Source organism: Triturus cristatus, chromosome 4_1, assembly GCF_964204655.1.
Source record: "Triturus cristatus chromosome 4_1, aTriCri1.1, whole genome shotgun sequence".
NCBI classification, from domain to species: domain Eukaryota; kingdom Metazoa; phylum Chordata; class Amphibia; order Caudata; family Salamandridae; genus Triturus; species Triturus cristatus.
Window position 1 is genome coordinate 992542522 of NC_140585.1, and position 16955 is coordinate 992559476.

A 16955-nucleotide genomic window follows, 5' to 3' on the forward strand; every position below is an offset into this window, starting at 1 on the left:
ACAGTACCTTATCTGGCATGCTAATCTCCTCAATTTTAAGGATGATGTATAATGCTTACAGTAACATAGGTGAGGGTTTTTGACTGATAACTATAACGTATGGAAATATCAAGTTCTGAAAACTCCAAGCGGAGGTAGACATTTAGAGAAGAAGAGTATAGAACAGTCAGTCTCAAAGTCCATTCTCACTGATGACAGACTCGCATTGTACACAAACAAAAATTCCACAGGCACAAGATTTAAAGAAAAAATGATGCGTCAACTGAAAGAAGGGAATATAAACAGTATATTCAGGATTACAAAAAAATTTCACCAAGAAAACTCAGTATATCACAGAAAATGATCAAGTAAGAAACTCAGCAAGAGAACTTATCAAAACAGTAAAAACGCTTTCTAGACTGAACTCGAGCAGTACAGTGACTCCTAGCCAGCCTCTATCCAATAATTTAGCCGTATTTTTAAGAATGAAGTTGAGGCAGTGTATGGAGAAATGGACTAGAGTTACGGTATCAACTTTTGTGTTTCGGGAGATGAATCACTAGGCCTTAGTAATACTGAATTTGGCAAGTTCCCCCTTCTCACCAAAGAGGGAGTGCTCGAGCTAACTGTACACATCAAATCAAGGGCTCCTTCAGGCCCCTGCCCCCTAAAAATACTCCATGACACAGGTGGGATGGTAGCAGCTCCTCTTACTACCTTATTGAACAGTATTTTCACGGCTGGACAATATCCTATTAAATGGAAACAGGCTTCCATACTTCCTCTGTTAAAGGGGGAGAGGATGTAGCCTTATGGCTAGAGCGGTCGATCTCGAAGCTAGGGAACCGTGTTCGAGTCTCAGCAACGACGCTCAACATTCTGAGATTCTGAGCAAATCACATAATCTCCCGTGCCTAACAAAAATGAATGTGTCCTTGTGTAACGAAACTGGTGCTCATGTAAAGCGCTCTGATACCCGATATCTTAGGGTCTAGTTCGCGCTATATAAACCTCTACAAAAAAAAAAAACCTTCCCTCTATCCCAAAGAGTAAAGAAATTCACTGCCCAATTTCACGTCTGCTAATGTCGGCAAAATTATTGAAAAGAATCTTAACACCGCCCTATTGGAATATTTAAACAAAAATTAGATCCTTGACGGTGCTCTACACAGTTTCACAACAAACCATAGGACAGAATCGGCCTGGATAGTAGCCACTGAGGAAATAAGATTGATCATGCACAACGGTGGTAAGGCGGTGCTGACCCTGTTGGATCTGTCTGCAGCCTTGGACATCATAAGCCACTCTGTCCTTATTGATCGCCTAGCCAAGATAGGGATTTGCGGAACGGCTCTTGATTTACTTTGATCCTTCCTTACTGACAGAGAACAGTCGGACTTCCTCAGGGAATTTATGTCAAAATCTTTCTCACTGCCGTGTGGTGTCCCTCAGGGGTCACCCTTGAGCCCCACGCTTTTTAAAATATATGTGGCTTCCCTGGCCAAATTGATTCGAATCTTTAGCTTTTTTACAATCTCCTATGCTGACAACAGCCAAATTATAGTGTGCATTTCTAGCAACATTGAAGAGGTGTCTCACCGCTTCAACAGTTGCATGTGTGAAGTCGTCAGCTGGATGAAATGCAACAGCCTTACTTTAAACTGAGAGAAAACGGAGTTCCTTCTCTTTGGAAAAGACACCTCATCGTTGAACCCTCGTGGTGGCCCCAGACTCTTGTCCTCCTTCCTAACCTGATCACGAAAGTCAGGCACTTGGGGGTGATCTTCGACATCAACCTAACATTCGTATATCAGATCAACAAACTCACTTCCTCTTGCTTTTTTCTTGTAAGAATGTATTTTCATTTATTCCTGTTGACCTTCAGAAGTCAGTAATCATTGCGCTTGTACTGACCAGGCTGGCATATTGTAACACCCTTTAACAGGGCATTCATCAACACTCCTTATACAAACTCCAACTACTGCAGAATGTAGTAGCCCGTCTCCACAGAGAATACCCACATTTCAATCAGTCTCTCATGCCCTAGAGGAGCTTCTTCACTGGCTCCCTGTTAAGAAATGAGTGGTTTAAAGGCACTCTGTATTGCGCATAAATCACTTCATGAGTCAGGACCAGAGTATTTGAGGAAGAAATTCACATGGTACATACCAAGGAGAGCTTTGTGCTCAGCTGAATCCCAGTCACAGTCCCCAAATACAACAAAGTGTCTTGGGCGGTAGGAGTTTTATTCCACTTGCAGATTTTGGAATTAACTTCTCTGGCATCTTAAAAACCAGCAGAATCTGATCAGCTTCAGGAAGAAACTTAAATGCTGTTTTTTTTTTATTTGCGTACTAATTTTTTGTTGCTTCACACCTTGCAGACGCTGGTTTCAAGACGCCTTTGGGCATTTGCGTATTTAACAAATAATATCAATTTCAAGGGTTGAAATTGGTTCATCTTCTGAAGGATTTAGATTTAACCAGACTCTCATGGTATTAGCACCCAGGAATAAGGGAGGGAGGAGGTGGTTGGGGTTGATGAGCCTCTTATAATCTGGCAGCAGCAGATAAATACTACTCGAAAGGAATTTTGGATGCTACATCAACTCAAACTGAATAATATGGGTGGCAAACGGGTGTACTTCCAAAGTTGGTTTATGGAACTGCAACTCTCCAATTGGTTGGCTACAACTTCAGAAAAATTGTTACAGGTATCATTAAAAGAAATTATGACCAGCACCTGGAAAAGAAATTGAATTACACATAGGGGCAAAGAGAGTACATGCTACTTCCCAGGCCTGTGTGGGGGACACAAAATGACCTTTCTTCTGAATAAATGGAGTTTGCCATGAAAATCATAGACCTGTGGCTTGGTTTGTGGCCTCCACCATGGGCCCTGAAATGCAAAACCCCCAGCACGCATTAGGGACCTATGCTGATTCTTTCTCTAGTCCTGCAAATCAGACACCAGTACTGCTGACCCTATAGGAGGCCCAGCAAAGGCCCAAGAAGCTTGCCGTGAGATTGTGATTCATGGCAGTGAAGCTTTCTGTGGTTTATCGAACTCCACAATAGCATCCATGAACTGTGGGGGAAAAAAAAAATCAACAAAATAAGCAGGGCTTGGCTAAATAGAATTGGCAGCTTATGGTGAGTTTGGCACAGGGCCCACGGCCAGGCCCTCTGGGCAACCCAGTTGTGCATGGCTGAAAGAAAGCTGGAAAGATTTGGATAGGGTATATAATTTTTTTTTAGATACTCATTGATAAAAAGGTTACAGTGAACCTATTGTTAGCTTTGGTTAAAACATATAAACACGGCAACAAATTCAGTACTTTAAAAAATAAAAATAAAAAAAAAAATGTATTCTTGTTTAAAACAGCTGCTGAGCAGGCTTTGATCGGATAACACTTTTGTAATTTAGGCAAGTGCCGTGCCCTTTTTGTATGGTCATCACTCCCCGCCCCCAAACACACACTTTTAGCTCCAATGCTGATGGTTATGACTCTGATAGTGCACTGGAGTCTACTGCCCAGACCCCAGTGCCAGTGCTCTCTCCCGAAATCTGTTGTGTGAATTTGCAATCCCAATTGACAGGGACTGTACCGAACCCTCTTATAAGTCCCTTGTACATGGAGCCAGAGGTACCCAGGGCATGGCTGGTAAAAGGGTCCCCAGTGCTTGCAGCACTGTTTGTGCCACCCTGAGTGACCCAAAACAAACTATTCATAGCAGGCCTGCCATTGCAGACTACAGGAGTAGTGCAAACTCCTCAAACTTGACTTTACCCTCACCATGTGTGGCAAAGTGAATGCACTATCTCGGATATATGCCCATCACCGCTAAGGAAGGGCTCCTGAAGCCCAGCAGGCAGGGTGCATTAACTCAAAGCAAAGGTGTGGACCAGTAAGTGCAAGCCTAAATGACCCTATAGTGCTTTTTACCATTAAGGGATACTATAAGTGATAGACAGTCCATAGGATAACATGGGCTGGCACCCGGGCAAACTTTAAGTTGGCAGCTCCATTATGGTACCACCTATATATATATCATGTTTGCTATCAAACAACATGCTTTCTTACCCCGGACATGAATCTTGTCTTGAGGGTGATGTGACATGCACCGAGGTGGGTACCTTAGAGGCTGCCCACCTGCTTGCCACAATTTCTCTGTGCCCTGGTTGGCAAGCCCGCGCTTCCTGCTGCTATGACACGAATTGGACCTCCTGCCAGGCAGTGTGATCACTCCCATGAGTCAGGAACAAAGGCTTGGGCAAGAAGGAGGCCACACCTCCCTCCTCGCTCCTCCCAAGCAGGCTAGTGAAGTGGCACATCAAGGCGGTGAGCTTCAAAGGCTGCACCGCCTGTGATGTGCATCAGGGCTGACTGCCAGAGGAGGAAACAGCCCTGCCCCAGGCACATTTGCACCCAGACATATGGGAAATTAGTTAGTCAAGTAGGTGTGTGGAGCCCCACAAGGCTAGCCCCACCTCCAGGGTGGGCAGCCTGGTCTGTACACTAAAATTTGATTTCTGCCATCTTTATGATAGGCAGAATAGAATGTGGTAATCTCAGGGGCGGACTAGCTGTAGAGACAAACAGCCATAGACTACTTACTCCCACACCTCTAACTCCTCCAAATCTAGGATTTAAGGGCCCTCCTCTGACACCAGAACCTCAGTTCTGAACTGCCTGATCAAGACTTGTCCTAGGCTATCTCTTGGTTCCCCCAGAAAGAGGGACCCCTGTGGAAGCCTGAAGCACCCACGGACTCCCCGGACTAGTGGCACTAATCACCCGCAAACCACAGGTAAAACAATGTTCTGAATCCAAAGAACTGCTGGTCATCCGGGCCCTCTGAGGGATCGCCCAAAACCAGACGGTCTAACGCATTGTGGGAATTGTAGTCCTGCCTTCCACGGGGACCACTGTACTTCAAAGTTACTCTCTGCTCTACTAATTGCTGCCAAGGCTTGTTGGTTGCCAGTCCGGCAACCAAACCCTTTATTCAATGCTGCATCTACAGGGGACACCTTCTGATGTTCGACAGACGTCAGCAATCATGCAGCACTGTTTCAAAGGGAAAAGCAGCTCTTCCCCGGCTCCCGTTCAGCACCAGGAACAGGCAGGACAACACTCCACTACTCTGCCTCAACAGGAGTGGTAAAATTGAACTGACTGTTGTGGCTTGGTCCTGGGACCCGCATCACCTTTACCCTGCAAGGGTATCACGCAACTCGACCTGCAAGTGACTGTGTGTCACTGCTGGTTTTTCCTATTGCTCGCCATGATAAAGTTTCACTGTATTATTCTGCACTGAGTTTATATTGCTTCAAAAAACTATTACTCCAGTTGTATGTATGCTAGTATGCTATTCCATTCGTCTTGGTGTCTAAATTAAGATAAAAAATACTCTATTTTCATAAATTGGTATTGGATTTCTCTCAAGTCGAGTCAATTACTTATTGGCCATGTTGGTTCTCCGAAATGCTTAACTCATGTTCCTCTAGTAATGCCTGACTACTTGTTGCCACACTAGCAAGTTTGAGCTAAGGATCTACTGGTGTGAATCCAAGGGACCACCTTTGGGGTATCGTGATGTACTGCATGGTGAGGTTAACCTCCACACCACATAATGCTCCACTTTCCTACATGTATACCTTGACCGTTTGGGATTTGCAAATCCTTTGTGAAGCCACAAAATAAAATATAAAGTCATCCGTATGGATGAGGGAGACACTTTTCCCATCATCCCTTTTAGACTTGTGGTACTAGAGCTGGTACTATGGATCCAAGTGATCTTATTGGCTGTCGCAAAAGAAAACTTTCTTTTGTGGTGGCAAATTCGGGATACGGGCACAGTTCGTGTCCTTAAGAAAAATAGAAAGGCAAGATGAAGGGGCAGGTTAGGTACACAGTGACCCCAGCCCCTAGTAGGGGAGCACACAAAGGGTCCCCTCCTTGGGGTATTTTTTAAATAAAGACAATTGCAGGCTCTGTGATTTCTTCTCGGGGTTGGAGAGTTCCAGACTCCTGGGTTTAGGGTACATAGGATTGAAGCTTGCTATGTATACGTAAAACAACATGAGGATCTGGAAATCCCCCCCCCCCCCCCCCAAAAGGGAGGTGGGGTGTAGGGGGCCCTAGCCAGAGTTCAAGCTGCATGTTCCATGCCTTGTGTGTACAGGGGTAGAGATATAGCTCGGAATGACATTAATCCACAAGCTTCTTAATGCGTAGCATTGAAAGCAGTTTATTGCTCAGAAACGGAAGAGGGACAACAAAGGCTTGTACATCTCCTGCAACCATTCAGACCCTGTATCCAACGCCGGCGTGGGGCCACCACCAATATGCATGGCCGAGCGGCGGCCAACCCCCCTTGCCTTCAGCCTTCTTCTCAGAACTAACTTTAATGGTTTAAAAAAATAAAATATATGTTGTTTGCTTTCTGTATGAGTGAGAGGAACGAGGGATTGGACACAGGGCCTGTCCTGCTGCCAGGCCTTATGCCCAGCATATCATGAGTGGAAAACCCCCACTGCAGACAGTTTTAGGCCGTGTGCAGTGCAAGTTGCTCACAGTGCCTATACTCAACGGAACGCTGACGGCCATATGTCCTGCCCTCAATAGGTGGCCAAACACAGCTATACATGGAAAAAGGACAGCCAACATCCACTGCACATGGTGTACAGCAGTGCACAGCAGTACCCAACTGTGCATAGCCTATGGTCATGCGCGCCATGGTTTGGCCACAGGCCCTTCTTGGTGGTAGGTCCTGCAGCCAACCCCTGAGCTGCATGCCTGAAGGCCATGCCCAGCAAGAGATGGCTGCCCGGGGAGGCGAGCACAGCGGGTGCTGGTCACTCGTGGAATTCAAGCCTACACTGCATACACTCCTATTTACTTTCATATCACTGCATTTTGCGTGAAATACAAACATCCAAACATTTATTGTAATATGATATGCACATAGACGTCTTCTGTTTTGAAAGCACTGAATAAAAGCCTGACAGGTCTAACTAAGCATTCCCCACAGTGTACTGCCAATAGGTCACCTCTTTACCGATTTGCCTCTGTATCCAACTCAGCTTGCACCTAAAAGTACGATGTGTCCCTTTTTAGAAATGAGCTTAAAACCAGATATCCACTTCTTATGGCGGCAGCCGCCGGCCATAAGCAATAAATAACCCCTTCCTGAGGGGACTCACAGAGCTAACTCCTTTCATTCTTGAGATTTTATCAAGCAGGCTTTAGGGCTTAAGTCTCGTTTAAAGTAAATAAAACACACAACTACATCTAAATTGTTTTGAAAAACGGGATGGTTTGCGTTCGTAACGTAGGTGCCTGAAGCACAACCTTAATTTCCGCCAAGCGTCAGGCACATGCAAGAGAAAAAAATACACATCGCTCGTTCTCCGCCTATATCGAAAACCGACATCAGAATTGAGAGGAATGCAGACCGTAATAACGAAAATTAAAAGGAAACCGTGTTGCTCATAAAGCCCTGCCGCAAACTGCTCACAAAAAAAAACAGTCCATAAAATCTGAAGATGGTATAAATATGGGTAGAGAAACATGAGCCCTGTGAACTCTCAATCGATCCTTACCCCTTGTGCAACGAACACTTCATAGACGCAACATATTCCGACCACAGTAATTCCTTGCTCCTTACACAAGGTCGCCACCGCCACGAGTAAAACTGCTAGTGCAATTGGAGTCCAAACTACAAAGAGAGAAAAAAAACGAAGTACACTTTATTATTTTGTCATCGTCGTTGTTGCAGTTATTCACATTTAAAGGCCACAGAACAGAAGATGCCAGTTAAGCGCTGCTGACACAGACACACAACCCGGAAGCAGTTATTGACCTCTGAGTACACACAATCTCCCTCTTCTTGCATGCTTTCGCAACTCAACTTTGTCATCCTCTTCAGCTTTAAATTGTGCATTAAGTACTATTGTTCCAATTGTTTCTCTGGAATCTTTCAATTCCTTTACTTGTTTATCTTCTTCGTACTTTGTACTTTAAGCCCCTTTTTGGGGATTTCTTTTAAACATTTTATTTTACTCCAGCCCCCCTCCATTGCCTGCGCGCCTAAAAATAAACATACATTAACAAGATCGTAGACAGAGTTAGAGTTGAATATTACCTAGAAGCCGGATGGAGGGAAGATATTAATATGATAAAAGCATCACGATTAATTGTGCCACAAATCCACATTTACAGAGTATATTCCATAACAACTCTTACCTCCTGAAACCGACTGAAAATAGGATCTAATACATGTTTTATAAGCTTTAGTTACTAAAGGCAAACTCGTCTCATTAGTTGAAGTATACAAGGCACGTGTCTTTCAACGAGTCTCCATTCTTCTGAAGCCAGAAACAAATACTGCTAATTTCTGGTCTGTGTATAATTTATCGTGTTTGGCAAAAGTACTTGAACAGCAAGAGACAGAACAAATGCATGTCTGTGTGGAGAATCACGGGATAGTGGACGCTGTTTAGTTGGGCTTTGGTCTGTCCAAGGACCGAGATACAAGGCTGGGCTGTAGAATGGGGGAGGAGACCAGGGATAAATGCCTATTTGGCAGAGACACACCTCATAGGGGTAAAGAACAGACAGAGATCCAAACATCAAGGAAGATGCCAAGGTGAAGAGGGTCAACTCTAGGTTGAACTCCCTAAAGAGGCTCGAATATAACTAAGTGGGGAGGAACTAGGTTCTGGACTTGAAATGCAGAGAGTTGTGGAGAAACCCCCTGCCCCAAATAAGAAAGCTGAAGATCTGCATACTGAAAATGCTCTTTTCATATAGGTAGACCCTGAGGGAGCAGAGTCCTCTTTTCGTGAGTCTTTCTAAAGGAAAGGAAACCAACATTGAGCTATAGTGGTTCCGATCGGAAAAAGAAAAAAACACCACTGCCAGAGTCTCACCTATTTTGCTTCGCAGGAGGATTTTCAAATCTGCCGCCAAGCAGGAGCAAACACTAAGTTCAATCCCAGCAAGCGAGAGCTTCAAAAACGCACTGAAGCGGGCATGGAAACAGATCTAAATATTGCACCCGTTCGTAGGGAGCAGCATTAGGAGCTGCTCCTGAGGGTGAGGGCAATGCCGGCTCCCGCTGGAAGCCGGCTGGACCATTTGGGCCTTGGGGCTCCCCCACGGCAATCAATGAGACTATGGTGGGTGCCCTGGGTGGGCACCCATCTTTACCAGTGCTGGGCCCCAGAGGGATGGGGTCCCTGGTGCTGAAATCGGGCCAGGGAGGGAAGCTGCGTCCCCATCCCCTTAAAAATAGCAGCAGGCCCCGATTGATGGGGTCCCCAAGACTGATATTAGCTTGGGAAGGGAAGCAGCATGGCCCCCTTGCCCTCCCCTTTTAACATGGGCTCTGGAGAATGGAGTCCCCAGGGCCTAAAGAGGCTCAGAGAGTGGGGACATGCTGCCACCACCCTTAATTAACAAAAGGCCCTGGGGGATGGAGTCTTCAGGCCATGTGGCCAATCCCCTACTGTGTACAAAGGAAGACCATGCACAATGTGGGGTTGGCTTTGCGGGGGTGGGTCACAAAAAGACTGTTTTTCGTTTTAGTAAGAATATTAGAAATTAATTGAAAAAAAAGAAGGTTAAAGTAATGTTATAGTTAGGTGAATATGTCAGTGACAACATTAACCTTTTAAACTAAAACAAATAATAATAATAAATCACCAGCAGTTAGCAGTGTTAACTATAACTTGGGCCTCCGCATGCACTGCTTATGACCTCACATATGACATCACTAATGGTACTTTCTAGGACATCGCTGATGACATCATCTTAGCTTCTTTTGTACACATTGCTCTCTAAACAGGTATACCATTAGAGCTATGACAGTAAGTGCAGAATAGCTCAGAAGAATATGAAGCGTCTTTACTACTATCATACATACAACCATCATAGGTAAAGCAAGCTTGTGTTATTTGCAACATTAACCCTATACCATACACTTCATGGGTAGCCAAGTTCATGTTGACCATTAACCACAGATGAAAGAGTAACCTATCCTGCACGTAGTGTTCAATCTGTAAACAACTCTTCGGGGAAAACCAAGATCCTCCAGATACTCAAACCCAGTTACATAACTAATGCCTAGCTACGGACAGTCTTTACGTGTATCAAAACCCTGACAGTCACTGACCTACATTCAGAAATAAAAGGGATATGTGTAGAAAATTAGCTAATGTTAACTCAATGGAGAGAGTTTACTCTGTACATGAAACACTCAAACGGTGATGAGAGGCTGCTTGCAATAAGTCTAACCTCTGGCAATCGCTTAGGGTAGCACTCCAACCCATCGTTCTTTTGCTCACCATACCACCTCAGTTTGGAACCCGCCATGTGCAAATCAGTCTTGGACCTGCTCCTTATGGGAACAGTCCAGCCCTAACTGCCAAGCCAGGTCCTCCCGGAACCGGAACACAAGCAACTTAGGACCAGTTTAGCCACAGCAATGGGTTCATCTGCCGGGAACAACTTGGTTCTAGAGGCACAGTGACCACGGGACCCACGTCTGGGAATAACCATGCCACTGAGGGCGGTACATGAAATACACAAATGGTGACGGGAGGCTGCTTGCAATTCTGGCAAATCGCTTGGGGTAGCACTTCAACCCATTGTTCTTTTTCTCACCATGCCACCTCAGTTTGAACCAGCTATATGCAAATCAGTCTTGACCCTGCCCCCTATGGCAACAGTCAAGCCCGAACTGCCAAGCCAGGTCCTCCCTGAACTGGAACACAAGTAGCCCAGGACCAGTTTTGCCTGTTCCGGTTAAGGGAGCACCTAGTTTGGCAGTTCGGGCTAGACTGTTCCGATTCGAGCAGAGTCAAGATTGATTTGCATATGGCTGGGTCCAAACCGAGGTGACCTGGTGTGCTAAAAAACGATTGATTGGGATGCGGCACGAGTAATTACCAGTGGCTGAGATTAATTCAAGCATTCCATCCATAATTTTTTCGTATACTTTACTTTGTCGCCCCAAATGCGACAGGTATGCCCAGATGTGGGTCCTGTGCACACTGTCACTGGAACCAAGCTGTACTCGGATGACGACCCCCTAACTAGGGTAAAACAGGTCCTGTGTTGTTTGTGTTACGGTGCAGGGACGACTATGCTTGGCAGATAGGGATGGAAATATACTGGTTTCAGCTTTACTTTTTTCACAAAAACCCATAATAAATATGGATAAATACAGACGGAAATGACCAAAAAAATACCATAAAACCAGGAGCCCTATTTATAATGTGTTCAATACCTCTACACACCTATAGTGCATTAGGAGCACATGCGTTTTGTAAACACTTATACAAATTAGCTGGACATAGCTTGTACAAATTTAGGTAGAAAAGTAATTTCGTAGTTACCCGCCTCTATGCAAACTATAAAACAAGCTAACACATGTCATAAGAGATGTTGTATGTAAGGTCATAAGCAGTGCATGGGCGGGGGTGCAAGTTATAGTTAACACTGCTAACTATAACTGGTGAATTTGTGTTTTTTTTAGTTCATAACTTTAATGTTGTTACTGACAAATTCAACTAAAGTTGGACATTTCGTTTTTTAGTGAAAGTTGAATTTTTTTTTTTTTTTAAACAAACCCGGATCATTTTATCACACCTAACTATTACGTTACTTAATCCTTTGTTTTCTTTGGGTGTCTATATATACATACACACACACACATATATATTGTTTTGATCAAGGTCGTGGCAACACGGCCGAAACGCGCCATGCCGATCCATATGAGATAAATCTGCACTGAAATATATCTACAGCGCGCTGTGGTCTGTACCTGTGTTCCTGCATTACTTGGATTTATGGGAATGTGATCCTCCAACTTTACGATTGTAAAGAATCGGGTCGCACTCACGGTGGGTTATGAATCCTTTATTGTCACTTCATGATTAATATATTTTTTTTTTCCAGATTCACTAATCATGTGACGTAATGTGTGGAAAGAGTGTTGAAAAGCAAAGAGACGAGTGTCTCGTCATGTGATCAAGCCCACTTGATGGGCGAAACGAGTCATCCACCATGCTGAAGTGTCAGCTAAGAAAGGAAAAAGAAAAGACTACGCACTTACCTGGTGTTCGTGTCCCGCTTTTAAGGTCTCGCTGGCGAGATTTAATGAGTTAGAGGAGAATTCTCTAGTGGGCTTTAAGCCCCGCCCCTCTTCTCCATTGGCTGGTGTCACCGCTTATGCTAAACGGTGGCCAGCCATTGGAAAAGAGCGTTTAGTGCCGTCCCAGTTGGACTGGCCCGGTTCCTTTACGTTTGTGGTAAAAGCTTTTCTTATCTTTATGGGGCCATGTGTTTCAAACATATGGCCCCATTAAGACAAGAAAGCTTTCGTAAAGGACGAAAGTGAAAGCGGACTGGGGAGCAGTGGGGGCTCTGCAGGTGCCAGTGCGGGAGGGAGGGCGGGTCATCGGAGGGACAGATCACTTGTCTTCGGATAGTTAGGCTTCTATCGTTACTACACTTGCTGCTAGCTCTGCCCCGGAAATGACAGCGGTGTTGTTGCTGAGTGTTTTGGGGCTGCTGGTCCGTCGTGCAGCAACATTGCTGCTGCCTAAGTCTCTACTGCCAAAAGGATATCTAAGAGCGGAAGCCAGCGGGTTTGGGACGATTTCTCCTGCGAGCATTGGTAGATTGTGAAGCCGTCCATTACTACTTGACATGGGAGAGGTTGCAGGAAAGTGTTCTCTAACCCGCCGGCTCTCATTATGCATCTCGTTAAGAGTCGCGGTGTTTAGGTGTGGTGTCTCCATCGTATTACTAGTTTGGGAGTATCGTCTCAATATTCTCCAGTTCTGCCTCCCTCTTACTACATCTTTCTATCTCACCTGTGTCCTGACCCAGTGGGCCGTGCCATCCACCATGCTACACTACACCCGTCCTCTTAACCCTCATTATGGCGGTGGAGACCTGCGCCAGTCCTGCATTAACGAGCTGCCGGCCCTCATTTCCCTAGTGTCCCTGTAAAGGACTTCTTCAACTGTTTTTTGTGGTCATTAATGATCTCTTCTCCCTTAATTTGTGTGGCTCTTCGTCTATGGACCGTTTTAAGTCAGTGATACATTTAAAACAACTCACTTCACTCGTTCTAAATATAGAAAGGCGAGGATGTGGTCTCACGGATAGAGCTGCCGACTTTGGTGCTGGAAACCAAGGTTCGAGCCTCGTCCCCATCCTGTGATTTTGGGCAAATCACTTAATCTCCCAGTGCCTAACAAAAAGAAATTTTAAAAAATGTAATGTTCTTGTGTAACGTAACCGGTGCTCATGTAAAGCACTTACGGTCGAGTTTGAGCAGAGACATTGAAAGGCAATGCCAACTGGCAAGGACACAATCACACAGAAAATAACTGTTTTAGCACCCAGGCTAATGTGCTGCATAGCTAAATACATATACGGTCCCAAAGGCGAGACCGATTGCATTGCAAATGCTTGTTTGACTTTGGAATGAGTTGTGGGAATCCTGGTGTTAATATATATGTGTATATATATCACAAATGGAGACGCTGCACTCCCAGAGGTTCTTGTTGAGCAGCATGCATTTATTTAAAATACATATTCAAGGCAAACACCACGACGTGTTTCAACATCCTGTCTTTATCAAGTGGTGATTCAAGGAAAGTTCCATTTGCCATGTCTTTTATAGCCACAGAGGCATTATGGGAATCGTAGTTAGCATAGTGCATGCTAATACTGGAAATCCATGTTTTCCCTAGTGGCATTCACTGCAACCTCCGGACCCTTACTCCAAAAATATATATTTATATTTTCTACTGGCAGTCGCCAGTAGATAGTTATAGTTAACCTAGTTTCCATAGGAAATCTCAAAATTCTATTTTGAATAACTTTGGCGCCGGTTGACGAATCCTCGCGAAATTTTCAAAACTAATGGGGTGCTCCATTCAGCTCCTACCCTGAAAGTCTCTGGGTGATTCGTCAAGCGGGGGCCGAGAAAAAGGGGGGGTCCCAAAACGCGTTTTTCCCATGCGTTTTTCCATAGGACCTTTAGTCGCAGCTACAGCCCGAATGGCTGAACAGAATTACGTGAAATTTGGCAGAGAGGTAGCCATAAGGTCAAGGAAGTGCCCTTTGCAGGTCTGGTGTAAATCTGTTCAGTATTTCCTGAGAAAATAGCATTTAAAAGCATATCAATATCTATACGCGCGCACTGTGCGCGCACCCTGCCGTGCGCGAGCGCAATTCTGATTGGTTGTTAGATGTCGGTAAACATTCGAATCGGTCGAAACCAGGAAGTGTCGGCCGCCATTTTGTCTCTCGCAGTCTGAGGGGGTGAAAAAAAAAGGTGGCGAACGTGAAAAGGGGGCAGAGTGGACAGTTCCTGACCCCCTAGCCTTGGTCAGGGGGTCACAGAAGGACCCCCAAGGGTGAAATATTATTATTTATTTATTTTTTTTAAATCGCGAGGTGCGCGCACGGCGTGCGCACGGCGAACCGTGGGTGATCGGTGCGCGAAGCGCACCGAGCGCCCACAGCGCGCGCATGGTGCGCGCACAGTGAAAAACCTGAAGAAAATGTTTGTTTTTCCGGGACTCAATGCGCCCACTGTGGTTTAATTTGAGCGGACTTCATGTACCAGAATACTCTTGAGCATACGCCCACTGGGGCGGGGTATTTCAAATGCTCAGGTGGTTTGCTCGTACTTCTGAGTCCCGGCGCCAGTGATCAAGGGCGTTCTCAGCCCGAAACGCGTCTGGCATTTTATTTGTGTGCTGAGCCAGGCTGTTGGAAATTCTTGGAATAAATGGTTTAACAAGCTGGGAGCGGCTCCGTCATTTGGTGGCAACTCTTGTATATGTGTATATATATATATATATATATATATATATATATATATATATATATATATATATACTCCAAGACAGCGCTCCTTCCGATTGCTGGGACCCGAGAAAGCTGGCGCACACGCCGGCGGAGCACGCCGGAAATTAAATGTTCCAAATATACAGATGTCGTGCGCTCTCAGGAACAAATGATCCAACACAGATGGCAGAACAAACGGGTGTTTATTCACAACGCGTTTCGACTTGAAAAGCCTTGCTCACGTGAATAACAGTGCTACCATGAAAACAAACTAAATAAAGTTTTGAGAGCTGTGAAAACAAACAATGGACCAAACAATCATGGTGGCAGAAAACCAGCCCAATGCAGCAGCCATCTTGGAGTGGTTTAATAACCATCTCAAACATGAAAGTTATCATATATATCAACAGGTTATATAGACAACAATCAGCAAAAAGGGGGGGGGCTTGTATTTATATAAAGTATAGTATGTGTACTAGAACTGTAAAGATGCAGAAGCATTTTGCATCTGTTTTTAACCATGTTTTTTCATTTGATTCTGTTTATTTCTTCCAGGAGGAGAGGCAAGGGCCCCAACACTGACACTCACTCTGCACGGGCAGTTTCTCCCTCTCTCCCCCTTCACTTCACCGATGTCATCACCAGTTCTGGATATTTGGGCGTGTGAAAGACTTGGTCCTTCTTCTGGTTAATACGGTTAGCCCCACTTGGGGAACACATACTATACTTTATATAAATACAAGCCCCCCCCCCTTTTTGCTGATTGTTGTCTATATAACCTGTTGATAGAGGACATCCCGCACATTTGGGTTAGATCTTCGCCTCTGACTTCCGTCAAATTGTAGCGACATGGGGTGGTTGGTACAAACACGTCACTGGCATTTGCCAGGTATTTCAACACTATGCCTCATTAGTACTTACTTTCTATATATTGTATTTGGTTTTGTGGTCAATGTGATTGCCTATGGCCGACCTGGACAACTTATATATGATAACTTTCATGTTTGAGATGGTTATTAAACCACTCCAAGATGGCTGCTGCATTGGGCTGGTTTTCTGCCACCATGATCGTTTGGTCCATTGTTTGTTTTCACAGCTCTCAAAACTTTATTTAGTTTGTTTTCATGGTAGCACTGTTATTCACGTGAGCAAGGCTTTTCAAGTCGAAACGCGTTGTGAATAAACACCCGTTTGTTCTGCCATCTGTGTTGGATCATTTGTTCCTGAGAGCGCACGACATCTGTATATTTGGAACATATATATATATATATATATATATATATATATATATTATCTACTGGCGGTTGCCAGTAGATAGTTATAGTTAGGACCGTGTTTCCATAGGAATTCTCAAAATTCTATTTGGAATAACTTTGACGCCGGTTGACAAATCCTCGCGAAATTTTCAACACTAATGGGGCGCTCCGCTGAGCTCCTACCCTGAAAGTCTCGGGGTGATTCGTCAAGCAGGGGCTGAGAAAAAAGGGGGGTCCCAAAACGCGTTTTCCCCATGCATTTTCCCATAGGACCTTTAGTCGAAGGTACAGCCCGAAAGGCTGAACAGAATTACTTGAAATTTGGCAAAGAGGTAGTCCTCAGGTCAGGCATGTGCCTTTTGCATATATGGTGTCAATCTGTTCATTAGTTCCTGAGAAAATTGCAGTTAAAAGTACATAAATACCTATAGGCGCGCACCGTGCGCGCACCTTAACGTGTGCGAGCGTAATTCTGATTGGTGGTTACATGTCAGTCAACATTCGAATCAGTCGAAATCAGGAAGTGTCGACCGCCATTTTGTGTGTGACAGTGAAAAAGAAAGGTGGAGAACGTGAAAAGGGGGCAGGGTAGAGAGTTCCCAACCCCCTAGCCTTTGTCAGGGGGTCCCTGGAGGACCCCGAAGGGTGAAAAAAACATTTTAATTTTTTTTTTCAAAAAATCACGGGGTGCGCGCACGGTGAAAATCCCTTAAAAAAAAAAATACATTTTAAACGAGCCATTCCATATTACAGGATAGTCAATCTATAACTATATACATAGGTAGTTTATTGTAAAATAAATATAGAAAAAAATATAATACATACATAAATAGGCATTT

General features: G+C 44.7%; 1 protein-coding gene across 2 annotated transcripts in view; it reads right to left on the minus strand.

Annotated features, from left to right (window-relative positions):
- Window positions 1-16955, minus strand: part of TMTC3 (transmembrane O-mannosyltransferase targeting cadherins 3) — a 368984-nt gene that overhangs the window by 234959 nt on the left and 117070 nt on the right. For both annotated transcript variants that reach the window (XM_085653910.1, XM_085653909.1), the window contains exon 5: window positions 7588-7703. In XM_085653910.1, coding sequence (XP_085510036.1) covers window positions 7588-7703 — 116 coding nt within the window. The remainder of the gene's footprint in view (window positions 1-7587; window positions 7704-16955) is intronic.